Consider the following 26,871-nt stretch of genomic DNA (forward strand, 5'->3'; position numbering starts at 1 on the left):
TTGTTTTCTTTTTATTCCTTTAAACAAAAAAAAAATATAGTTTTGCTATAAATAGACTTTAAGGCCTCAAATCGGGCTCAAAAAGTCCTATTGCTGCCTGTGTGTACATATAGTGAACATCCTGTAGTGTAAACATTTGCTACACATGTGTACAATAACAAATATTTGTATTCCCATGTAACATTCCAGCTGTCCTTCCAGCAGCAGCTCAGCACTCAGAGGTTTATTTTTGTAAACTTTGCCCCCCTAAAGTGGGTTTGTATTACTGACGTCATCAAGCAGCGGCAGACTGCACTTGACGTGTTCGCGGAGCGCCGCCCACTAGTTTCTATTAGCAGTGATTCCGCAATGGAATCAAACCGGGATGAGGCGGAGCGCTGTATAGCTATCGCTGTGAACGCTATTAAGAGCCAGAAAACGGACAAGGCCTTGCGGTTTCTGGAGAAGGCTCAGCGTCTCTTTCCCACGGATAAGGCGCGAGGTAACGAAGTGCACCGGGAAAAGCGGCTCTTAGGGTGGGGGAAGGGTAGCTGGCTGTGGTACAGCTGTGGCGTCAGAACATGTACCGCGCATGCGCACACTAAGCTAGTGGTGTGGAGGACTGTGGGAGTTGTAGTACTAGTGTTTAAAAAGAATTGGGTTATTGCTGACAAAGGCTGATATCTCCATCCTCTGCACCTCCGTACATTGTGCTTATGACTCGGGCATGTTTGCTGAGTGAACTCTGAGAACCCTAGTCCTGTGTAACCTGTACTACCTGTGTGTGTGGAGATGTCAGGAGACTACAGTGCGTAAATATGGCGGCGGCCAGCTGTATGCCGGGCACTGTGTCTGGTATGGAGCTCTGAGGCAATAGATTCCTGACAACAAGCTTATTACGAGTCAGAGCCATGTCTAATCCATAATTACAGTGATTTTTACCGGAAAAGGTTTATGTCATGAAACAGCAGGGTATATTACGGCCCGAATACTATGACAGAGTGCAGAGATGGACCACAACCCCCACAATGCACCGCGGCCACAGAGCCGCTAGGTACACTCAGCCTAAAACAGCAGAGGCCAGCAAAATGAGCGGCCTGCTTTACTAGGGCCTTCTCCATGGCTGTGTACGGTGCCTCTACCATGGGGTGTACTGAACCTTCACCCACACAGCTGTAATGGGAAAACATTGTGTGTCGGGGGGATGGGCTTCAGAGGAATTCAGAATGGGGGCTCCACTTCCTGTGTACAGGGAGAAGGGTCAGGCTCATTTTATTTTAGGGATAGCAGTGTTCTCCCCAGACCCTTCTAGCTGGGTGCACCACCAACACTTAAGTAACCACCCGCCTGGTTTTTGGTGGTCACTGAAGATTTCGGTCACAATACAGCGGCTGCCCCCACCTACATCTTCACACCGAGCTTTAAAATGTTTCTGGGTTACACACTGGATAGGTTATGATGAGCTGAATCACCTCCACCCCCTGATATCTTGAATTTCCCTGTCCTATGACCTGGCTATAACACAGAGGAATCATGATCATACAATATATAGCACATTACACGGCAGGTATCTGAAAGTTGACATTGCTGTTCTGGTTGCAAGCTCTGATCTGCCATTAATAATTTAAAAGTTTATTTTTATTATTATTATTATTATTATTATTAAACAGATATATATAACGCCAACATATTACACAGCGCTGTACATTAAATAAGGGTTACAAATGACAGACAATTACAGGCAGTGACACAGGAGGAGGAGAGGACCCTGCCCCAAAGAGCTTACAATCTAGTAGGTTAAGGAATTAGCACACAATAGGAGGGGAGATATGTAGTGGTGAGAAGTAGTGATGGTTTCAAAAGACAGAAGAAGATGGGTAGGCAAGTTTGAGAAGATGGGTTTTGAGTGATCTTTAAATGAGCAGAAAGTAGCAGCAAGCCGAATAGGACGAGGAAGACCATTCCCAGAGAGTTGGGGCAGCTCTAGAAAAGTCTTGGAGCCGTGCGTGTGATGAGGTTATGAGTGAGGAAGTCATTAGAGGAGCGGAGAGAGCGACTGGAGTATTTTTTTTTTTTTACCAGGTCAGAAATGTAAATGGGTCAATAACTGTGTAGGGATTTGAAGGCAAAGCACAGGAGCTTAAATTTGATTCTAAGGTGAAATGGAAGCCAGTGTAGAGATCTACAAAGAGATGCAGCGGAAGAGGAGCGGAGGGAAGGATGGATGAGTCTGGCTGCAGCATTCATAATAGATTGTAGAGGAGAGAGTCGGGTTAGTGGAATACCAGCGAGAAGGATGTTACAGTATTCCAGACGAGAGATGATAAGAGCATGTACAAGGAGTTTGGTGGTCTCAGGGGACAGGTAGGGGCAGATTTTGGAGATGTTGCGTAGGTGAAAGTGACAGGACCTGGAAATGTTCTGAATATGGGGGGTAAATGAGAGTGCAGAGTCAAGGGTGACACCAAGACAACGTGCCTGAGGGGAGGGCCGAATAACAGTGTTGTTAACAGTTAGAAATATGTCACGGGGGAGATTAACATTAGCATTAAAGAAAATCCCCCACCAGGGACAAATGTGTTCCTGACACTTGTCTGGCTTCCTGCTCGTACCAGGTCTCATCTCACTGGAGATAATGGCTTCCATTACCTGCACAATAGCCGGAGCTACATTGGTGGTTTTCAGTCATGTGATCCTGGATCGGCTTGCAGACCGTGGATTAGTGCCCCAAAAAGGCTCCATCACAGATAACAGATACTATTTATTTTCTTATCTCCTCATGGAGTGAGGCAAGCATGGTACACATGCAATCCTAAGAATTTTTAAATTGTCCCTGGACAAAAAAAAATACATTCCACATTTCCTTTTTTTTTTTTCTTTAATAACTTTGCAAGTGCAGTAGCGAGCTAACAACACACTGCTTCTTCTATACTGAAATATCTCTAGGCTTGAGAAACAGGCAATGTTGGCGTTTCATGGCTGTGCCCCATGTCCCCTGCTGCATAATAAATGAATATTTAAAGTGGAATTAATTTTACTTGATCAGGCGACGCTTGTAGATGCAAAGCGGGTAAAAATGAAGGCCTGGAAGTGGTAACCATGTAGTTGTCACCCGTGTGGACGTAACCCCACTCCAGACAAAGTGAGACAAGTACAGCACTCGGTGGCTGCCATACTTGTATCCCAGCACTGAGGTCTCCAAATGTCAGCCAGGGCACTATTGGCATGGAGTTTGTATGGTCTCCTTATGTTGCATGGGATTCCTCTCATACCCAGAAACATACTAAGTAAGATAATTGGCTTTTTAAGAAAAAATTAATTGGCTTACAATTATGTTAGGGATGTTAGATTGTGAGCTCTTCTGCGAGACCGTCGCCTTACAGATCCCTTTTAAAATCACCTCATTTATATACTAAGGAGTTGGGGCCGGACTGGGTGTAGAAAAGTGAGATCCGCATTTTCTTTGCTGGGTAACAGAGGGTCTAAACCACAAACATTTCTAAAAGGAACAACCTGTAAGTTGGCAGCCAAGGCAGCGCACTCTTCACTTTTCATCTGCGTATTTAGCTGTTTTCCTGAAACTCTTCTAACCTTACCCCCATTGTTTCAGATGAGGCAATTCAAATGCTACATCACTACTTGTATCCCTTAATTCTAATTTTTATGTCTAGGTAAATCCAGTCACTGGGATCTCATATACAAGTTAAACATGCCATTTTTATTATTTTGAAATCTGCAGCTTTTATTAAAATATCTGTTGATCCTGCCATAAAAAAGTCCTGGGCACTTAGTTCAGTGTTGTCATCTTTGCCCATAGACTTCCCAAGGAGGCTACAGATGGTCATTTCCTAACACATTACATGGTTCACTTGTTACTATTAGGAAGCCTGACCTGTACTGATAGAGTTCATGCATATAGACAGGAAGTGACTACAAGACACCAGCACTGCAGAGATTGGGGGGAGTGAATAAGTAAACACAAAATTCCAGCTGGTCTGATACATTCCCTCTGCAAAAAAAAAAAATTATATGCACGCTATATCATCGATAAATGTATCCACTGAGCTGCACTCCATTCACTTATAAGCCGGGTGCAATTCAAGCTCTATAGTAGCACCGGTTCTTATTGATTTGTGTGGGATCTGGACCCAGAAGCAGACCCAGCAGGCAGCCATTGTTCTCCAATGTTTTCGTTTTCATCTGCAACTAGAAAGCCTGAATTCAAGTTGGTATCAGCCACTTGTAATCTCTGACAGTATTTTCCCCAGAAATGTATTGTAAGCTGGGTGGAAAGAAGCTGTAGGTGTGTGCTGGTCCCGGTATTGTAACCTAGCTTTTCTGTAACCACCCAAAAACAGGCGATTGTTACTGAAAAATTCTCAGCTAAAAGGGGCTGAGGAGATTACTGCTATTATAAAGCATTTAGATCATGACTGGGAGCCAATCAATTTTTGTGTGTTAAGAAACACATTAATAGGGGAGCAGAGAGCTGACCTTATCTGTCTGCTGGAGCTTTTTTACTGTCCAGGCAGCAGATGGGGGCAAGGGGTGTTGGGGGGGGGGGGTAGTGTAGTGAATACAGTCCGTGTCCTACAACCTATACCTGTAACAGAATATGGTGTCATCCATCAGACTGCAAATTTGTAATTGGATGCACAGGCATAAAACCTACCTATGTATTTATCCATGCGTTCAACTCCAACATCATTGTGTATTTATGTACATTAAGCTGACCATAGAAAACATGGAATACCTAAAAATGCCTGCACAATGGAGAATTCCTATTTCCTGGGGCTTTGCTTTTCAAAATTTAAAAAAAATGCATTTTAATAATGCAGAAAAGTTCACATAAATGTAGGCCATGAACTTTCCCAAAATATGTGTATGTGAAATTAGAATAAAGAATGTAAATTTAACTCTCTCCCCCTTTTTAGGATTTGAGTTTTATTGCAGAGTATTTCCCAGCACTGCCCCCATGTATTTATTATAACTCAGCCATGTTTTATAAACAAACAGCCATTATACAAACCCCCAGACTATGATTATCATTTCTTTTCACCTTTTTCTTCATCACCAAAAGGCAGCTGAAGTTTTGTCACGGTTGTATTCAGGTAACAGATTGCTTATTGTTACATCATTCTGTAACCAAGATCAGTGCGAGCCTAATATAGCCGCCGTGCTCACTTCTGCCTGCGTTGTTTGACTTTTCTGGGACAAATCCTTTAATAAAACAAAAGCTGCTGAATATGTAATATTTATATTTTTTCATAAGGTGTTTGTGTTTATTGCAGGCATTTAAAAGAATGTTTTTACACATCACTTGTTAATTATACACACTGAGGTTTAGAGCCAGAATGTGGTCTTCTTTTCCACATACTTTACCATCATGATCTGGATAAAGGAGAACCCTCACAGACACTTACTATACCATTTCAGCTTTGCTGGGTAAGCCCATTGTTTACAGGACACAGACCCATGAGAGTATCTTTGTATTTTGTTCGTAAGACTTAAGCTACGTACACACGTCAGATTTTTATCGCCCGATAATCGGCATCGGCCAATTATCGGGCGAAAATCTGCCGTGTGTACAGTCGGTGTCGTCCATCGTCCGGACGACCGACCTGCCGGATCCACGGACGATGGACGACCTAATGAAAGGGAAGGGGAGAGCGCGCAGCAGGGTGCCGCTCCGTCGCTCTCCCCCTCCCCTCTCCATAGAGCATGAACGGTGCTGTATGTACAGCACCGTTCATGCATCGTGCACTCCCTTGTCGTTGGAAAGGATCGTGAAAGATCCTTTCCAACGACAAAAATTGGCAGTGTGTACGCAGCTTAACTCCAGTACTTGTCCATCTGGCCTTGCTATGGGGTGCAGGGAAGTTTGCTGATATTATATTACACCATATATTTACTTTCCATGCAAGAAGCATTAGAAGCTGCAGCAGGTATCTCACGCTCATCTTCTTTCCTGTGTGCATGCATCATATATGTTTTAATATCCTATTTTTAAAGAGCTACTCTCACCTAACCCACCTTCACTTTCAGCATTTCAGTACTGAGGTCCAACCACAATGTCTGGCCATTGTTTACTCTGCTGCCTGTGTGGTACAGCCCCATTAACTTCTATGAACAGTTCACCAACCAGGAGACAAAATGAGACGAAGCTCCATAGAAGTTCATTTGGCTGTACTAAGGGGGCAGCGGAGCGGTGAAGGAATTTTAAATAATTGCTGAACCCGGTGTTTGGATCTCAGTAATTACTGAGGTTTGGAAGAGGAGGGAGAGGGGTGAGGATAAGGAATAGTTAGGTTAAAGCACATAGTTATGCTATTCTTTAATAGTCTACCTACCTCTATCCTCTGTATGACCAGGGCCAGAATGTACAGGACAGAATAAATATTTGTACAAGCTTTAACAAATTGCTACCACATTTTACAATCTTGAAAATGTTAATGAAGAGCTTTGAACCAATTTTAATATATAAACTGGATAAGACCATGAACAATTATACCAGAACAACTCTGACATGTATCAAAGGAATTCAGGTGTTCATTAGAAAATCAGATCTAGGGGTGTTGACAGAGCAGCTTTCCTTCTACAGGGAGTTGTGATGTAAATAATAAGTTTAGATTTAGGGTAATTGCTTAATGATTTCAAACAATTTTTGTCTTTAGCTTGGCAAAGGCCAAATGTTTTCTCATTTATTATAAAATCTCAGTGTAGAATGATGATTGGAGGATAACCATTGGAATCTAACTGCTGATGGATATTATGAAAAATGGATTGTTCTTTCTACTTTTTTAGTTTAATTATAATAAGTGAACTATACGTGTTTAGGAGTAATCGGCAAAACGTTATCCGGTAATTGGGTTAGTTTTTAAAATATTCTGAAGAAGCAATAATAGACGGAATGTGCTGGGTGGAAAACAGATAGTTTGGGGGCTTTTTATTTTTATTCTGTAGTTCTTTGTGTACTCGCATCTTGCGTGATTTCTTTGTGTTTCTTCCCAACATGAGTTTCCTTATTGCTTGCTTTCTTTGGAATACTCTGCAAGCTTTTTTTGTCTTATAATTGGTATTTATATAAAGGATTGTTATGTATTTATGTGTTTAAGGGGAGCTCTGCTGGACATTATTGCTTTATTGATTTAGGAGAATGGGGTTACACTGATCTGAGGTTAATTGTGGCTGCATTATTTGTGTCCTTGTGGACACAAATGTATAGGGAGAAACCTTTGCCCATATATGTTCCAAAAACAGCCAATATTTTCCCTCGCAGTTGCAGGGAACTGAGCTTGCAGTTCATCAGAAAAATAGTAAAACTTTCAGCCTCCTGGCTCTCTCTGACACTTGTTCAGGTTTGTTGGTCCAGCGGACCTAAGGTTTGGGAGACCCTATTAGTTCTCCAAGCTCCCAGATTTCACACAGATTTCCTTCTTTCCTACAAGCTGCATCCATTCCTTGCTGCCTGAGTCTCCCGGCCTCAAAAACAAACTCACTTTAATATCACCTGTCAGGGGCTTCCAGCCATATCCAGGCCCTTTAATTCTTCTCCCACACCTTGATATAAACTTCTAATCCAGCCTTACACTTCTCACTATGTGGAGGGATTGTTCTAGTACATACTGCTTTTGTAGGTTTCCTAATCCAAGTTTATTCTGTTGAATGTCATTTCTTTTCATTTTAAGCCTGGAAAATGAGTGTAAATCTTTGTACTATGCAGACGATCTGTAATAGGGAGTTGTTGGAGGGAAGATATGATGCCAATGTGGATGGCACGCTGGTATTTGCATAGTAGGCAAAGATCAGAACCCAGTTTCTGTATTAGCAAGCTTCATGATCTATGAACAAGTGTAATTTCACGTCAATCTGTGTCTTAAATGATTAACCTGCTTGTTTGTCAAGTGAAAGATTGTAAAACTTTTTCCTGAATCGGCAGAAACAATGCAGATTTTGAATGAGTTCCATTCAGTCTGTGTGACCTAAAAAACTATTACTTATAAAGCTGATCCAGATTTAGATTTGAAACAATGTCTATTATTCTGTAATCCTAATGTGAGAGGAGGATGTATTTATACTGCACGTAAAGTGTTTGTACATGGTCTCTCCCTATACATCTGCCTTCCATAGGGCTGTGCTAGGATTAGACAAGCACGCATGGCCGCCCTCCATAGATTGAATACATGCATGATAAATAGGCGTTTTGGTCAGACCATTCATTTCAACATATTTTTGGCGTGTTATTCACCAGTATAATCCTCTGCCAGTATAAAACCCTGATTCTGGTGCTGGGTGCCCATGTTTGATTTGATGTTGGCAGCCCCAGTAAAGTCAGATCTGTCACTATATAGAATTCCTTTTCCCTTCAGCCAGCTGCTACATGTGGAGGGCAGAGGTGCCAGTGTTCTCCCCAGCCCCTTTTGGGTGGTTACTGAGGATTTTGGTCACAATACAGGGGCTGCCACCCGCCTACAGCTTCTTCACACCCAGCTTAAAAAATATTTCTGTGTTCGAAGGGAAAATGAGCTGTGTTGAGGATTTGATACTTTCAGCAAGTGTAGAAGTACCTTGCAAGTCATTAAATAATTGTATTTGAATTTGAAAGAACACACACGGGACATATTCATTTAAACAAATTGATGTCTACTTTTATCTGTATTTATCTGTACTTGTTTCTGTATAAGTCAATGACAGAGTCCCTTTAGCTGGTATTACCAAGGTTAAAGCAGCATTAATCTATGTTATGGTGGACTGCTTCTGCTGACATTCTGGGTTCGGAGTCTTACCATTGGCTTCATCTTCCTGTCTCAGCATTAGATGTCCTTGGTCATGGTTAGGCCAGGATGTGATAAGTAGGAGATCTCCTCTGGGGGTGGTCGCACGATTCTGACTTAAAAAGGGGGATTCAGATGTGAAAGAATTGGGCTCTGAGGTAATCGGGTTTCCAGATTTGACAGGGGGCTCCTACTGTAAAGGGAAGAACTGTAATGTTCCTAATGTGAAGGAGCTTTGTCCTCAATGGTGGAGACTTTTCAAGGGGCGCATAGATCTGCAGCTAGAAGATCAGCAGAGGTGCAGCGTGGCTGGGGAAGAGGAGCCCAGGTCCGAGTTCTGTATCAGGACTTGTAGCTATAACACTGCTGTGTGTGGTGTCTGAGCCACAATTACACATCTGAGGTAGATTAAAATGTAGGGAATAAAGTTATTCGGAACTGCTAGAAAGGGAAGACCGTACAGTATTATCTGTGACTTGCTGGTAGGCCGGCTACACATGGGCAGATCCTCCGCTAATTTTGCACTTGACCAGTGTTCGGGGTGAGATAAACCTCAGGACCATGAGAGCAGACAAAGAGCTTCATTTGTACTTGTGTGAGCAATGTTCACTAACCCACCTGAGGACCCAAAATATCTGTCACCTACAAGTGTTTGTTGTTGAATTCACTTTAGTGTTCTGATAATCGGACTGTTTTGTCAGATCTGTTATTGAACCAGAAGGAGAAATTGACCTGCAATTCCTAGACTTTATATTATATTTTGAAATATTTGTGTTTTTTTTCCACTGTCCCACAACACAATTTTCACCTGTGCATTATGGTACTTGTATAAACCTTGTGTTAGAGATCTATGAAGGTGCTAGCAGGTGGCTCCCATTCTTTTATTCACATTGCCGTGGAATAAGCATGCAGATAGGGAAGTCAGAATTCTGTATAATTACAGTGTTCTTCTATTTGTATAATAATACGATGTCCCAATTCTAAATTATAGACAACACACTAAAACAAGGCTTATACATTGGTTACAAACAATCATAGGATGATTTTTAGCACGCTGATCTCTGATCAGATTTTACCTTCCTATCAGCTAAAATCTTCAGCCTGTGTTTGTTTTTTCTCTGTTTTTTTCTTGGCCATCTTTGTATTTCTGTTACCAGGGATTACTTTGATTTGTGATGCTCAATTCTATATAAGTCTATGTTTACCACAGCATCTGCAGAGAAAATATTCAGCGAGATCCTGATAGTACTCCACCTGCTGGCTGCAAGTGATAAATATGAAAAATTATTATGTAGTATGCAGTTATATATTTACCTGATTTAAGAAATGTATTCCAGATTTTTAGTACTTATACAAATATGGATAAACTGCGGGTTCCTCAACCCGCCAGTGCTGTACTCACAGATATTTCCCAAGTTGTATTCTGTGATTTTCTTGGATAGAATGCATTGTTGTTGAGCCTCACCCTTCTACAATCCATATTTCGAAAGGAGGAATGTTAATTATAGATCAAAGTACAATTTGCTTCTTTCCTCTCAGCAAGGTACCAAGATTCGGAGTTGAATTCAGCAGCCATAAGAGGACACTACTGTCTTCTGTTGTTGTACTGAGGAGCGACATTGGTGTGCTTTAAAAGATCTGTGAAAACGTATTCTGATAACTGGTTGTGGTTATTTATTTATTATTTATTATTCCTTTACTTTCCATGCTTTATTCGGATTTTTCTGCACATTTATATACAGACCAACCTGCAGCAGAAATGGCATTACGGGAGGCTGATACAACGATGATTGTGTCACTGGAAGATTTGTTCTAGTTTTTGTCTAACCTGACACTGTCGCTTCTGCTGCTTGTAAATGTGCAGAAAATGTTTCATTGAGGAGGAACGTGATTTAGCACACAGAGCACAGTATTCTCCCCAGAAATGTTTTAGGCTGAGTGGGAGGAAGCTGGAGGTGGGTGGTCACCCCTGTATAGCAACCCAACCTTTCAGTAAACACCCAAAAACAGCCAGGTGGTTGGTGCACCCAGTTAGAAGGGGCTGGGGCGAGCACTGTAGTGTGCATCTAAGCAATATTTATCATTCCAGAACTTGGCCACGTTTATTGCCCATATGTGAGGATGTCAAGTAGCTGGGTAAAGGAAATATTACAGGACAAATCCAGACGAATGTCGTAGTTCCAGATATTAATCTTCTGCAGCATTTGTTGTCATTGGGCAGATGTATTTTAGGATTATCTGTAGAGTTGAATTTTATTTTAGGTCCCAGGTACTTCCAATCAGCGCCATGCAAATCCCCAGCTCATACACAATACAGATGTTCTGTATGGTAAATCCCAGTTGAACTTTCTGAATTTATTATGGTTTAGTCGGGCTACTTACACAGTTATGAATTTGGGTGCCTTTTTTATTTCTTCTATTTGCTGCTTCAAAGAATCAACAAAACCTCTGCTAGCAGCACATGAGGCGGACCTCTGCTTATCACAGAGCACAGAGTTCCAGGTCTCCGGCTATCCTGCACCCCTCCTCACCTAGCGGCACCTTATTCCTCATTCCTGTAGGTTTCTTGAGGGTAGCCGCTTCTCATGTACCTGTCCTACACATCCCAGATTGCCCGCTTTGTGGGTTCTAAAGGGAAAAGGTAAATATATCTGCCATGTCTGTTCCCCCAAGGTAAAACACAATTTACCCTCAGTACAGAGGGAGCACCATTCAAGGGTCCCTTACATTTCTTCACAGATTTTACCTTTAAGTTCATGATTCCTGTAGTCTTATGGGGATAGTATGATGCTTTTGTTGTATTTTAGGTAAACGTGTAAAGTGGATCTAATTGATGTTCATAATTTTATCAATGTGGTAATTGGTAAAACTGTGTCTGTGAAAATATTGGGCTCCAAATGACCTTTATGTGTTTAACGTCTCTTGTAGAACTCATAGACTCCCTCACAAATACCAGCCAAGCCAACGGCCAGCCTGAAAGCACAGAATCGCCAAACCCGCGTCTCCGAAAAAATGCTGCTGAACCTACCCCCGCTGCCAATGGTGAAGCCGGGGGAGATACTGGAAAGAGCTACACACAGGACCAGCTGGAAGCAGTAAAAAGGTGACTCAAACTTCACCAGCATACCTGAACAGTGATTTTTACATAAAAATATTGTTCGGTATAAAGTTTTTTTTTTTTTTTTTGTGTGTGTGCGCAAAATGGAGTTTTCACTTCACTGTGGGGTACAAATAAAACAATTTGTCATTGAGCATAATATGTAAGTACATGAATGTGTTTTTCACTGGGGCTGCAGTAATAATGTCTTTTAGCTGGTTTCAGGTTCATGAATAAATTCTACTCCATTGTTACCAAGGTACACATGATGCTGAAGTTTGGGGGAAAAAATTCCATTTCAATATTAAAGTGCCTTTAGCCACAGCAGAATTCAGTTAGATACAGGTAGTTAGTTTTTTACCATGTATCTTCTGTCAGATAGTTATAGTTTCAGATAGATAGATTACCACCTGGTGGGTTTTTGATATTTTTTTTTCTAGTTCAGTCAACTTCAAGGATATAATCCAAAAATCATACCATGATAGATCCTTACACACCTGATTGTGTCTGGAATAGATTTCTACATATTCAGGGTTCTCTACATCTGTGTTACAAAGTTATGTTTTAAAACAATGACATTGATTTTTACTGGATGGTAAACGTTAATCTGATCAGAAATAAATGTGTTATTGCCTTTTACTTTAACAGGGTAAAGCAATGTAAAGACTACTATGAAATTTTGGGAGTATCCAGAGAAGCCACAGAAGATGACTTGAAGAAATCCTACAGAAAGCTGGCTCTAAAATTCCATCCAGATAAAAACCACGCTCCTGGTGCCACAGAAGCATTTAAAGGTAGGTTAATTGGTGTGCAATGTTTCAGTGGTTATCATATGGAGTGGAGGGTAAGATTTCATCAGGGTTTTCTTTGGCTTAAACAACTTTTGTTGTTTGGAATGTTTTCCTTATCAATGCTATAATGATGAGTCCTCCATAGTACTAGGTTAAGATATTTGGCATAGTGTCAGTATCGGCCTTTAGATTAGATTGTGTTATGCTATAATGCCAAATCAGTTTTTTTATCACCTTTGTGTGGTGTATTCATCCATAGCTATATATACCCAAGGCTGCAATAACCCTCCCAGGCCTTAATAGCTATTGGGAGGTAATATTTTTGCCATGAGAGTAAAAAAAAAAACAATAATTCCTGGTAATTGGTGCTTGCCAGGTACCATACCATGTCCTGTTCCTGCTGAACCGTGTGTACATTAATTCTAAAAGCCAAAACATCGATAGTTCCTGATGAATTCCCAGTGATAGCTGTGTATGATGCTTCCATGTGCTTACACTGCATTATCCTGAGATCAGCAGTGCTGCCATACAGGATGAGCTCTCATTTCTACCATTATCTGTCTAAAGCAGATTAGTGGCCACTCAGCTGCTTGTGCTGCAGATTTCAACACGCTGGTTTTCTAGATGAACAGGAAATGTTTAAATGAATATCCCAGGGTGCCCTGTACTAGGAGAATATAGAGGCTGCCATTGCTGAAGTCTCTTTTTTTAGTTTTCTGGCTTGATTTTTGATAACATAATAACTTCAAAATTTTTTCCAGAACATACGCAGATCTTCACTTTACCTAAACTTTCTAATCCACATGCTTGCTCTGGTTTAGTAAGGATAACAGCAAAGGAAATGGTATTCCAAGGTTAGCAGGACAGGAAGTGAAGGGAAATCTCTGTAACAGTAATACAAACAGTATAATTTTGAAAGTATGGCATGCTAGAACCCCTATGTGCTTTGGCCATTACTCCACTGTTTTCCTGAGATCACAAGACACGTGTCTTCCCAGGTTACCATTCCAGGTCCTTATCTTAAGGCTGACAGGCCAGGTTCGGATAGAGACCAGTAGCGGTACATAATGTTCCCCTTACCTATGTCATGTCTGTTTGTTTGGGGATTTCTGCAGTTTGATGATAAACAAGAAGATTAGGAAATATGGCCAGGCTTTGCATTTTTAAAGCTGCTGCAAGCACATATGGAGATATTCCCAGCAATACAAGAGATATGGAAATGTGTGGAGGGATTAGGAGGATGTTTGCTCTTCTCCCACATTGAGGTTGTAATCCAGATGTACACAGAATATATCGTAGTATCTTCACAATGCAGCATGTGTGGTGATAATGTGTCATTGTTTGCTTTGTGTGTTATTCTGCTGGGTTTAAAAAAAATCTTTTTAATAGGTTTATTGGAAGCACACCGGGCAACCCCAAAAAGTGCAGCATGTTGTAATGTGAGGTAGAGCGAGCCTTGGAAATAGGCTGGGGTTCTGCTGATGAGCAGATCATGCCGAGATGTTCCGGCCTGCTGACAGCTCTCTGTCACTGCTTGTTATTGATGCTTCATAATACCTGGTACTTCTCAAGTAATAAAGCAAAACTTTCATTAAAAATATATAAATAAATATAATATAAATATATAATGGTATTGTAAGCTGGCCATTATTGCATGTTGGTGCCATGTGTGTCCTTGCTGATCTATGACGATCTCTCATTCCTCTTCCAGGTTCACAGAGTTCATAGACATTTGTATGATGGAAGTCATATCTTCAGTTTTTTACTTTATAGTACAATTCAGGTTTATTTCTGCAGCTGCTGATAAGGAAATGCACTGATAACACTGTAATGGTATAACAGGGGGTTTACGGGTTCAAGTTACTGATAGAAACAAATTTCCATAAAGAGCAATGACACGGGGGGGGGGGGCACTTAGACCCCATCAATAGTTTGGGTTTCACATAGCAGTATGGATTAAAGTTTCTAAACGGTTGGAGACTTGCTATGGGCCCTGCTCCCCATTTTCCTATTTGTTTTTGTTTCTCTGTAAAGTTTTTATGTAGACTGGACTATGTGTTTCTTCTTTATAGTATCGGATAAAATAAAACCAGGTAGCTTAATTAAATAATCTGAGCTTTTGGCTAAAGTAATTCAATCTATGAATCTTGCACACTCTGACCATTGAGGTGAAGGGAATCTACTAAACTGGTGTACTTTTACCGCCAATTGATGATCTTTGTGTTTGTGAACACTTGTATGTTTCATCTGATGCTCCAAACCAAGAGCTCTGCATATCACTGCATTGTTCTATAGTAATAAATATCGGTGAGGGATCATACCGTCCTGTCTATCCGCCATTGCTGTACTTGTGTATCCATATTTGTGATTGGTCTATTCTAGCTATTGGGAATGCGTACGCAGTGTTAAGTAATCCAGAGAAGAAGAAGCAGTACGATCAGTTTGGAGATGAGAAGGTGAATCCATCCCACCATGGACACTCCGACTTCCATAGAGGCTTTGAAGCCGACATTTCCCCCGAAGATCTCTTCAATATGTTCTTTGGAGGAGGATTTCCTACTAGTAAGTGAACATTCAGCTCATCTCTACCAATCAGAATCCTTTATATTGTTTGTTTGTGCACATTTAATGTTTAGTTTATGTATAACAATGTCATTTAAATGACAGTCCTATCTATATCTTACAATATATTCTAACCACTATTCCCAGCTTTGACCAGAAGTCATGTCAATTGCCAAGCAAACTGATCTCCATATTGTAATAATATCAAATTATTATATCTGCACTAAGTCCCTAGAAAAGCCTTGTGCAAGGGATCAATATGGCAAACTTCTGCAGAGAACTAAACAATCTGAGTGGAGCATGTATTCTGTATGTAATGCTGGACTTTTCTTGCAAAAGCTCATTTTCTAATATTTGAACCCTCTCTCAGGTAATGTGCATGTGTACAGCAATGGCCGAATGCGTTATACCTATGCTCAGAGACCAGACCGACGGGAACACCAAGGAGATGTAAGTTCAACATTGTGTTGCAAATGGTATTTGTGTTTACATGTTCCTTTCCCAAACCTGGACCACAAAAATATGTCTAGACCTCCATTGCTGTGACTTGGCTGTAATGTGGTCGTTTCACCACTGGGGGGAGCACTGAGACTAAATGTTCAGCAAATTGACCCACAAACTCCGCATCACAGATTCCTCTTTTACTGCACAACTTATTCTTCTGTTATCTTTGTTTTTTTATTATTATTCAGTATTTAGGGGAAATCTATTTTTATTTGCATTTTAAAAGTTAAATTTCAACATCAGTCTTTACAAAACATATAAAAATAGAGCAATTGTACATCCAATAAAGACCACAGTATGAAACACATGTAATATAAAACAATAGGGGGGTTGGGGATACCTGGAAATCATAGTCCAAAAGAGAACCATGGAAACAAAGAATTATCGAGAATTTATATAGCGCCAACATATTACACAGCGCTTTACAAAGTCCATAGTCATATCGCTAGCTTTCCCTCAAAGGAGCTCACAATCTAATGTCCCCACCATAGTCTTATGTCATTGATACAGTCTAAGATCAGTTTTGGGGGGAAGCCAATTAACTGAACTGCATGTTTTTGGGATGTGGGAGGAAACCCAAATTCCCAGGATTCACCAGTACACCTCCATGTATGTGTATGGGGGATTATATAAAGATTTACATTCTGTACTGTGTGTGTTTTCTCTCCTCACTTGTATGAAATATTATCTTTTATCTGATCCTTTTCACATGCACATTTCTTTTATATACTGTAATGATTGTGAATTGTAATCTACCATCAAATTGTCAGCCCCTTTGGAATGATTTTACCATCATTGCTGGTTGTGTTATAATACAGGTTGGGGGTGTCTATTGGGGGATAATATTATGTAACAATATTATAAGCTGATTACTCACCTTCTCACACACCATGAATTGTAGTTATGTGATCCCTGAAAAGGTAATAATATTATTTCTCTGTGTCCAGGGAAGTCTGGGAATGTTTGTTCAGTTGATGCCGATCCTGATCCTGATCATTGTGTCTGCACTAAGTCAGATGATGGTGTCCAATCCGCCTTACAGCCTCAGCCATAGACCGTGAGTACCTGACTAGGCATTCATCGCCATCATACTTCAGTTATAATAATTGGACGTTGGTGAAATATGAATAATTACTCTTTGATTAATTCACCAATGTGGTTGGTTTGCTGTTCCCACAGAAGATAGAAAAATAATCATTTGCAGTCTCTTCTCTTCCTTTTCCTGTAATAAAAAACAGCTGTGAACTATTTATAATTTAGCATTAGAATTTACACAAAGTCCTTCATGTGTTTGTTTCTGTCCAATGTACTGGAAAGGGAAAAAAGGAGAATTAAGAGTTCAATTCTGCTAGAGCTAGGAAGAGAACAAACTTTCCAGCTCTGGTTCTCCTTCCTGATATATTTGCTTGTAAAGCGTTTGATTGGCAATATGCTGTGTATATACCTGTACACACAATAAATAAGGGGAGCCTGTCACTGAAGGTACAAAGGATACAAGATGGGATAACTGCTGGAATAGTTATGGACATGAGGTCCGTGGCATGGCAGAGCCCATTCCAAACAAATTCACTGCAATTACCTGTCCTGAGAAATATAGGATGGATCTCCCTCCTCATATCCTAGCTGTTTGTGATGTCTATTAGCTCTTCTGATGTGTGTTAGGATAATGAGAAGAGTCTATCTATCCTCAAATATGTCCGTACTTCATCACACTTGCCTACCCCAATTATACGGATAGAAGTACATAAATAAGTGGACAGCTGGGGTATTTTGGCAAATTAAAAAATTGTGAATTATAATAAACAACATATAACCCACATTAGGGTCTAAAGATTACGTGCAATTTTTAGGTCCATCCCCCGTAGGTAACTGTGGGATGTTGGACCAATACACTAGACCAGTGGTTGCCAACATTTTCAGACTGGCCGACCACTAAAGTTACCGTCTTTGGACCGCACGTGCGTGGTGAGCCGAGTGTCACTGAAATGGGAAGAATCTTCCCCCATAGTGACGTCATGATGCCAGAACCCACCCATTCTCCCAGAGCAGATCTGAGCCTGCCATGAGAGAGTTAGCGGGTTGTGGCAAGAGACAACCTGCCCACTTCCCTGAGCCTGAGATCCGTACGGGGGACATGATTCGCGACTCTGGCTAGTGCGTCCCCCCAGTGGGGTCCCCCTCCTGACCCTGAAGTGTAACGTAAAGTGGTAGTGTCTCGTGACCCGACGCTTTTCATCTACAAGCTTCCTCAGGAGATCTGCAAGCCGCAATTAGTTAACTACATAGAAATTAGTGGGTGTGATTTGCGTTTAATAAAGAACAAATTCAGAGCAAAATACATACTTATCACATGAGTATATACTTGTTCTAAGTACATTAGGATCAAGATACTGATAATGACATCCATTGGTGTTGTATGATAGAATATTTAAACTATGGTTTTTCCAATAACGGATTATAATAGGTTTGATTGTTGTATATGATTTAAAACAATTGCTGTATGGTGTTTGTGAATGCTAATATCATCAGTTACTGAGTTGGATTAGTAGATCCTTCAGCATTGATTATTATATATGAACTATGTGGAATTAGTATCTATTAGTGCTTGTGTTAAGATTCTCAAAGGTCTTATATAGTAAAAAGTTAGGAGGATTGAAGCCAAAGTTTACTTGATTATTGAGGTGTTGATCATGTAAGTAATATATGGTACTTACTTGTAAATAGTTGTTAGTAGGTTCTTACATGGATAGTCAACTCAAAAGGTGGATAAGAATATATTTCTTAGGCCTTTGCTAAAAAAAAATAAAAATGCAAAAGGGTGATCACTTCTTTTGTAGAACGTAAAATAAAGCTTGCTATATACCCTAATAAATTAGTATCCAAAATATTTATTTTATTTCATATTGGAAAATAAAGTACTTGGTGCTGAAGTGGTTTTTGTTATAAAATCTCAATGGTTGTAAATTCCCAGTAGCATTTGATTTATAAGATGTAGCCCCTCCTAATATGTGTTAATTGCCCCAACCACCTATTCGTTTGCAACCCCTATTTAATGTACAGCGCTGCGTAATATTTTGGCGCTATATAAATCCTGTTTAATAATAATAATATTAATATAAATAGCCCAATCAAGGTCTAATGGATATATATCTCTTACTCTATTAACCACCTTGGGCGTTACACTGAGGTCTGGATTTCTGTACCAAAAGCGGTACACTGTTTTTCATGAAATTTTTTTTTTTTAAATTGTAGACCTGTAACTTACAGAAATATGTCCGAACAATATAATAAAGTTTTTGAAACACAATCATGTAAAAAAAAAAAATTACTTTTAATAAAATTTAATAAAAGACACAAAATTCAGCTTAAACAAGAATACATAAATAAATAAAAAATACTGAAAATGCGATAATTCGGTATACTGTATAGTAATATATTTTTCTAAAACACCTCCCTAGTGTCCGTCACATACCTATAGACAAAACCACATAAATATATTTTGTATTAGATTGGATACAGGACTTTGTATTGAATTCAATACAAAATATTTGAATTTCCCGCTACGACCCCCATCGACGGGCGCACACACTGACATCTTTAGGAATCGCCGAGGGACGCGTACGCGAACGCCGGGTGTTCTAATTCTTTCCAAACTTCCATGCAAAAAGTTAAATTTTTTGCATGGAAATTTATTTTAGATTGTAGGCTATAATTCACCGAATTACTCAAAAAATAATTATAATTCACCGAATTACAATGAGTTACCGCATAACTCTAAATAAATTTATAAATTTTTTTTTTTATAAAACATAAAAAAAAAATCTTTAAAAAAATAGTGTATAATGTAATGTTATTGTACAGTAGCTTATATATAATACATTTATATATATATTATATAAAGATTTCTTTGTATTGGACTCAATACAGCTTTTTTTTTTTGTATTGAGTTCAATACAAAGTGATTTGAATTTCCCGCCCTGCCTCCTGCACCGACGCATGCAGCGTCGTCACCGGGAAACCCCGGTGATCGTCACTGCACTCGCCGGGAGAAGACTGAAGAGGAAGGACGTGTCCAGAAGAGCTGCGGGGACCGGGTGAGTATATACTTACAATTGCAATCTGATTGTCATACAACGTTTGTTTAACCACCTTACAAAAGTTCGGGTTTAACGCTTTTTGCAAGTGTTATTACCCCGAACCAAGGACGGGTTTACCGGCCAGGTGGTTAATGTTCAAACATACCCTTATTAAATTAAATTCTAGCGACCTGTATAACAAACTAACTGTTATCAGTGGATATGATGTGTGACTGACCTGGAACAAGTATGCAGATCAGGAAAATGTCAGATATTTGTACACTTGTTTCAGGTCTGAGCCTCAACATAATGATGCCAGGGAGTCTGTATGATACATAGACAACAGCACTGTCACCAGGAGATCAGCAGTGGCAGCGTCCAAGTTTCTAATAATCTGCATTTCTTAGCTATTCCTTGTCTGCGTCCCAAGTATTTAATTCTTTTACTTCAATATCTATCTAAGCTGTCATCAGAACCCCAACCGTTATCGGTTTCCTTTGTACACAGGTCTGTGGGTCACATACATAAGAGGATCACTGAGCACCTCCGGGTCCCTTACTTTGTGTCTGAAAGCTTTGATGATGAGTACACTGGCAGCAATCTGAGAAATGTGGAAAGAAGTGTAGAAGAGGATTTCATAGCCAATCTTAGGAATAATTGCTGGAAAGAAAAGCAACAAAGTAAGTACATGAAAAAATGTTTTCTCAGATGTTGTTATGTTTTTATAAGGACAAAGCCATTCTTCAGCAACTAACTGTCCTTCAGGGCAGTGCAGTCTAATACTATATTACTTACTATAATTATTTGTTCACAATGTAGTCTAAAGCCAGTTTGTTTGGAAGGGAAGCCAATTTATTAACCAGGATTTTTTGGGGATGTGGGAACAAACCCATAGAAACCAAAGGAGAGCATTCAAACTCAATGTAGATGTCTAAGATTTGAAACTGGGGCCCCAATGCTGAAAATGGCAAACCAGCACAAATAATATTTCTGTTTCCAGGCTGTACAAGGAGAATGGGGGGGAAAATACAATAATGTAATGACACCCAGTGTGTGGCTATATAGCCCATTCTATTAGGCTTAGACTACACAGACATTTTCCCCAGCGTTTAAACTGGGGCTTTAAAAGCCCATGTTTGAAATTCTAATACATTCCAATAGGCTAATCTACACCAGGGCGTTTCCTTGAGGAACGTTTTTCAGCGTTATAGATATCATTCCTTGCAACGTTTTAAAAATTAAAAAAGAAAACGCTTTCAATAGAGGCTTTTTATGAAAGCTTCCATTTAAAACAATACGAGCTTTTTTTAGCAAGAATTCTGGAAGCCCCCTTTTAATAGGGAGACTCTCAGATCTCCACCACCCCACCCTGGGGAATGAGTACAGGGGTACATAAACCCCCTTGCCCTGAAAAGGGTTAAAAATTAAAACCAGACTTTAATGTTAAAGTCGTTTATAAAATGTGTGTGTTTTGTGTAAAACTTTTTTTTACAGGTTATCCTACAATGAAAGGATGATTCCCACAGCTGCATGTATGACATGAGTACTATCGTGGGACTCCTGACAGTGTGGGATCCCCAGGCACCAGAGGGCAAATGAGGACAAGTCTCCTCATTCACCTCTAGTGCTTTGAAATTGGCTGGGGAAAGGGAAACCCTGATGATGATTGAGCCGTCATCAGGGTTTTCCTTTCCTTAGCCAATCAAGGAGCGTTTAAGAAAGCGAAGCTATCAGCAGAGCCGAGCTGCAGTCCATGGTTGGTTGAGGAAAGGAAAATCCTGAAGACACTTGAGCTGTCATCAGGGTTTCCCTTTCCTCAGCCAATCACAAAGCACTAGAGGTGAATAGGGAGACTTGTCCTCATTTTCCCTTTAGTGCCTAAGGATCCCACACTGTCAGGAGTCCCACTGTGCTCATGTCATGAATGCAGCTGTGGGAATCATCCTTTCATTGTGGGATAACCTGTAAAAAAAAGTTTCACACAAAACACACACACATTTAATAAATTACTATAACCTTAAAGTCTGGTCTTCATTTTTACACATTTTAACCCTTTCAGGAAATGAGTAAGGGGGTTTATGTACCCCAGTACTCATTCCCTGAGTGAGTAAAAAACTTTATGGGAAACGCTTATGGAAAAATGGGGCAAATCGCAGTAAAACGCATCATAGGCGTTTTATAAGAGTTTTTTTTAAACGCATATAATTGTGGTAGAAACGTTTACATGGATTTTTAAAACCGTCCATGCAGACCCAGCCTTAAATATGCATTTAGGTAAAATGCCGCACTTTTTCAGGAAATAACTCTGTTAATATTGCAACATTTACATATAACATTTACAATGGAGTCAATTTTATTTTTTGTGCCTGCTGCTTCTTATTCCCATTATTTTTGTATTTAGCTTTTTGTTAAAAACAGCCAAAAGAGCTCTTCTTCTACAATGCAGCCTGTAATATGAGGGCTGTCACCCTGCTGTCAGCATTGCCAGTGTTATGGATCATACTGTTCAGGGCCGGCTTTCACAGCTAGGGTTCCTTTTAATCAGGGGACCCCAACCACCAAGCAGTGAGAAAATATTTTCCCCAAAATGCGTCCCATAACCAGTTTATGTTCTGGAGTGTGTGGACTACATCTATTGGCACTCACTCCATTTTGGAGCAAACACCCAGAGGCAGAGACTGAGCACTGTAAAATTGAATAAATAAATGAAATAAAATAAAATGAAATAAATAATAAAATGCATTATACTCACTACACTGGTTAGTGCCGGGAGTTGTTGGAATTCCTCTTCTTACTACCTCTGAACCAGCTGCAACATTAAAGTTTTTGTATGGTTAGGTGCAATCAGACAACATTCATATTGTTCAATATGACAATATTATTTGTTCCCCTTTTTATATTACTTTATTTTGTTTCTTTAGATTTTTTTTTTCCAGATAACTTATTCCATGTTATCTCAATTTTAGCTGTGAATCTTTTTTAAATTTGTTACTTATTGTATCGGGATCAATATTTCCGTTGGACGTAACTGTGAAAATTAGCATAAGTACAATCTAATAAGTACACTGAATACTTGAAGCTGATCACTAGGATTAGTATGAGAAGTTTGTAATTATAATCCGAAAGGAATTTTTTTCCCCGGTGAAGCAAATTGTACCAGGGGATTTTGCCTTCCTTTGGATGTCCATAGGGTTTTTTATCTGGGATCTGTTTACTTCCCTAGGGGTTGAATTTGATGGACATTTTTCTTCCTGACTTACTATATGTATTGGTCACATGATGAATGTCTAGCAGTGAGATGGGTTCAGTACTTGCTGTTCTGTAGTTTATTTGGTATCGCTGGATCTAGATATGTGGAAGGACAGACTTCACTGAACACATTCCTGATGTTGTTTATTTTACTTTTCTCTTACACTCGGACTGTTTTCTCTTTGTACTTTTAGAGGAAGGATTACTATACCGAGCTCGTTACTTTGGAGACTCTGAGCTCTATCAGAGAGCGCAAAGGATGGGCACCCCTAGCTGTAACAGACTGACAGAAGTCCAAGCTTCAATGCATGGCTAGACCTTTCTTAGCACACTGGAGAAAGCACAGGTACACCAAGCACCCCTCCTAATGTTCTGTCACACGATACTGTATATCTCGTGTATATTTGTCCTTCTACACAACAAGCAGCTGAAATATAATATTGTGTGATAATAGTGTGATGTTATTTATATATTATCACAAAGCTTTGTGTCACTGAGCTTGTAGCAGAAATTGCCAGGTCAGGTACAAAAGCTGCTGTCTGGGTGTTGGCATCCCATGGTCCCCTCAGCTATACACAATGCCACTCCTAATGTGACAAAGAGATCTCAGAATGACGATTTCTGCTACATCCTCAGTTACACAAACCAGTGTGAGTGCAATATATTCTTTTATAGATTTTACTTAATCATGAGCACTACTAGGGTTAGGATTGTGTTGTGTGTAAAGTAGAAATAAAAATTTTTTTTTTTTTTAAAAATCATCTTAATTAAAAAAAAAAAAAAAAAAAAAAAAAAAGCAAATACACAAAACATTTAAAACAACAAAATTTACTTTAAATGCCTCCTGCAACAGAAGAACATTTCTACTACTACTTCTGCACTAAAACTATATTGCTAGATAAAGAATCTTCAGAAGCCAACACTTCTGAGATTAAATATTTACATATGAGGTTATGGGAGCAGTTCCACCATGGTATAGGGAGACATCACCGTAACCACATTCCAAGATCTGAAAACATTGGTTTAATCATAGTTTAGTCATTGTCAACTAATACCAATAATCTATAGCTCCCCTCAGTAGTTTCCTGTGCCCCCTCAGTCTGTATTTGTGTGGATTTTGGATTTCTTACACTAGATACATTTTTTGTATGATGTGGAATGTAACCTAAGCATTGTTTGTCTCCCCAGATCTTCAGAGCTGGACGTTTTGGCAATACACAGGAGGGCTCATTTCCTGTCTGGGGGGGCTGCAACGCATTGCTATCTAGTGCGTTACCGACTCTTCGACGGCAGCGTGATTACCATTTGAGAAATGTCAATGCACAATCCTCCTGACATTGTTTGGCAGCAGGACTGAATCTCTGCTCGGCTTCTCCCCCACAGTCCCCTTATAGACTTTACTGCACCTGTAGGATAAGATGAGCTCTGCAGCTGCTCGGAACCAACCCCACCGAGCTCGGCACCGACCGGCCGGACCCCTTAAGACTGTGGCCTATTACACCTTCCAATCCATGGAATCAGAAGACTTTTAGAACAAAGCATTGAATGAAGAAAATCTATTTAGAATTATTTCTAGCTGTATATATGTTGTACTTTTAAACAGAAATAATTATGCAGATATTGGATTACATTTGTTTAGCCGGTATCTGGTATTCTATTTAAACTGTTGTGTGAATCTTTGTGTTGGCGTTGGCCAAAAGAGTCTTTCATATTTAAATAACTGCATCTGATGGAATCTATTTAATAAATTTAGAGAATTTACATGCGTGCTGATTCTGCTGGACTACAGAACAATTCCAAGGGAATTCCAGAAAATATAAATCACTTTTACAGGGCTCCTGTGTAAATGGCAGATTGTTTGACTTCACTGGCTTCTTGCTTGTTCTAGGTTACTAACTGACTAATTAATTATTATTTTCTGTTTTTACTAAACTCTTACCAAGTAGAGAAAGAAGCCTTTAATACTAAATCCAGGAGCAGCTAGCACAAGTCACCAATATTCAACCTAGGGAAGAAAGAATATTTAGGTATAAAGTAAATATTTTTATAGTTTTTCATACATTTTGTATTGCATATAACCACAATGCAATCTCTAAATTAGTTGTAGGGGGCATTAGCTACAAGTTCTGCTTGTGTTGCAGTGCAATTCATTCTACCTGTACCCCCCACGCACCTTTTTTCACTCCTGGCAATGCACCGTCCTGCACTGTATACAGCGACACAGGAAATAATTCACCTGTTTTGTATTTCTCAACAGATACGTGTGTAACCACACAGCGTAACTCACCACAACATTGTAAACCCAATAACAAAAAAGGTAAATTGTTTATATATATATATATATATATGCCAGTTGTACACCCTTCCTTTCCAATTAGTATCCCCCCCATGTACACAATTCTGCCCTTCCAATTTTTTGGAATATAACACAATGAAAATCTTGTTCAGATGAACTTAATGGAACTACTGCACTTTATATTGTTTTTTGTCAAATTGTACCAATGTGCAGTATCTTAAGACAAGCTACTATCACAGGTCTCATTACTACTCTAAGTGTTCTAGACTATGTGAATATTTTATTTGCAAAGCGCATGCTCATGAAAAGCAATCATAAGCGACTACCAGCATGCAATACAAACTTGTGACTAGCTATGAATGGCCACATGCACCTCATGGATTTTATAAAGCTAAAAATATTGTACTGCAATTCTGCTTCTGCGCAATCCATGGCTTAATATGCTACCTTTTAGGTTTTGCAAGACAGGTAGACTTTAAGACCATGCACTTACTTTCCGAGGGCATAAAAGGCCTAACAGCGTAACCTGTGTCTCTCAAACATGAACCTACAATGACAAAACTAATTCAAGAGCACATTTCTGGTAAGTTCAGTTCTGTATTTGGACACCTCAAAGGTTTCTGAGCTGCTATAACAAAAAGTATCCAACCAACATTTAAACAAGTAATACATTATAGGAATTAATGACATGGTTTACCTGAGGATTGGATGCCAGGTTCATTTTATATGGGTGTGCTTTGCCTTCTTCAGTTACAAGGGGTGACCAAATCTTAGATTCAACCCTTAAAAGAAAAAGAGCACAAGGACAGTCAACATATGGTAGTAATAATAATAATAATAAACATATATGGTGAAACATTACCTCCTTAACGATCTGTAACGACATCAGGGACATTTAAATAGCACACATTGTACAATAAGACATTATTTAAATGTCCTGTATGAAAATATGGCCATGTTCTGAGAAGGAACATAAATACCATATAAAAGAACACACTGTTAACTAAGTATCTACAAAAATAATTTTTCAGCATGTGTAGAAAAAGGCGAATCTATTTACAACATTCTCTATGAATCCACTACTAATTCAGAGGTATTTCAGGCAGCTTTCCATTTCCATCGCATGACCAGAACAAACAGACTGATATTATGAAAGAAGACAGAACAATGGAAGTGGCTGTGGTCGTCTCGGATTATTGATTCCATCAGTCTGCTGATTGGCTGTTGTAGGGGAGCGGTCTATACGCTACATCCAGGGGTAACGTGACAGTCACACCACCTCCGTGTAAAGCTCCTCTCTCTGCTCGTGTTCACCAATATTTACTTACAAGATGTTTTGTAAAGCTTCAGAAATAATCCGTCATCCAGCACAAAGTCACTAAAAATAGAAGCTGATGAGTTGGATTGTACAAAGGTTTGTGGAGTTTACCCCGAATACATTGAGCCTATCTAGTAAATATAGAAACGTTTTCTCTTCCAGAGGACAAAAGTAAAAATGTAACCTTAACTTCTACAAAGAAAAATAATGTCACCCACCCCAAAT

At 39.6% G+C, this 26,871-nt stretch overlaps 1 protein-coding gene and 1 long non-coding RNA gene across 2 annotated transcripts; one reads left to right on the forward strand and one right to left on the reverse strand.

The window, feature by feature from the left end:
- The first annotated feature begins 297 nt into the window (after window positions 1-297).
- On the forward strand, window positions 298-24,793 carry DNAJB12 (DnaJ heat shock protein family (Hsp40) member B12). Its single transcript, XM_072425166.1, has 9 exons — window positions 298-481; window positions 11,682-11,856; window positions 12,499-12,644; window positions 15,024-15,203; window positions 15,574-15,653; window positions 16,655-16,764; window positions 20,291-20,463; window positions 23,227-23,378; window positions 24,221-24,793. The coding sequence occupies exons 1-8, from the start codon at window positions 349-351 to the stop codon at window positions 23,346-23,348; spliced, it is 1,119 nt and encodes a 372-aa protein (XP_072281267.1). The 5' UTR covers window positions 298-348; the 3' UTR covers window positions 23,349-23,378; window positions 24,221-24,793.
- On the reverse strand, window positions 15,753-26,648 carry LOC140340125 (uncharacterized). Its single transcript, XR_011922593.1, has 6 exons — window positions 26,026-26,648; window positions 24,972-25,037; window positions 22,536-22,592; window positions 20,343-20,443; window positions 18,422-18,499; window positions 15,753-16,929 (listed from the first exon to the last, which is right to left on the reverse strand). It is a non-coding gene; the product is annotated as an uncharacterized lncRNA (long non-coding RNA).
- Window positions 26,649-26,871: the final 223 nt, after the last annotated feature.

Source organism: Pyxicephalus adspersus, chromosome 10, assembly GCF_032062135.1.
Source record: "Pyxicephalus adspersus chromosome 10, UCB_Pads_2.0, whole genome shotgun sequence".
Lineage (NCBI taxonomy): Eukaryota > Metazoa > Chordata > Amphibia > Anura > Pyxicephalidae > Pyxicephalus > Pyxicephalus adspersus.

Bases quoted from the DNA above. Each gene is read 5' to 3' on its own strand.
- DNAJB12 (XM_072425166.1), top strand. From the start codon at position 349: ATGGAATCAAACCGGGATGAGGCGGAGCGCTGTATAGCTATCGCTGTG. The intron at 11,857-12,498 runs GTGACTCAAACT...TTACTTTAACAG, and splicing joins CAGCTGGAAGCAGTAAAAAG to GGTAAAGCAATGTAAAGACT. The intron at 12,645-15,023 runs GTAGGTTAATTG...GGTCTATTCTAG, and splicing joins TGCCACAGAAGCATTTAAAG to CTATTGGGAATGCGTACGCA.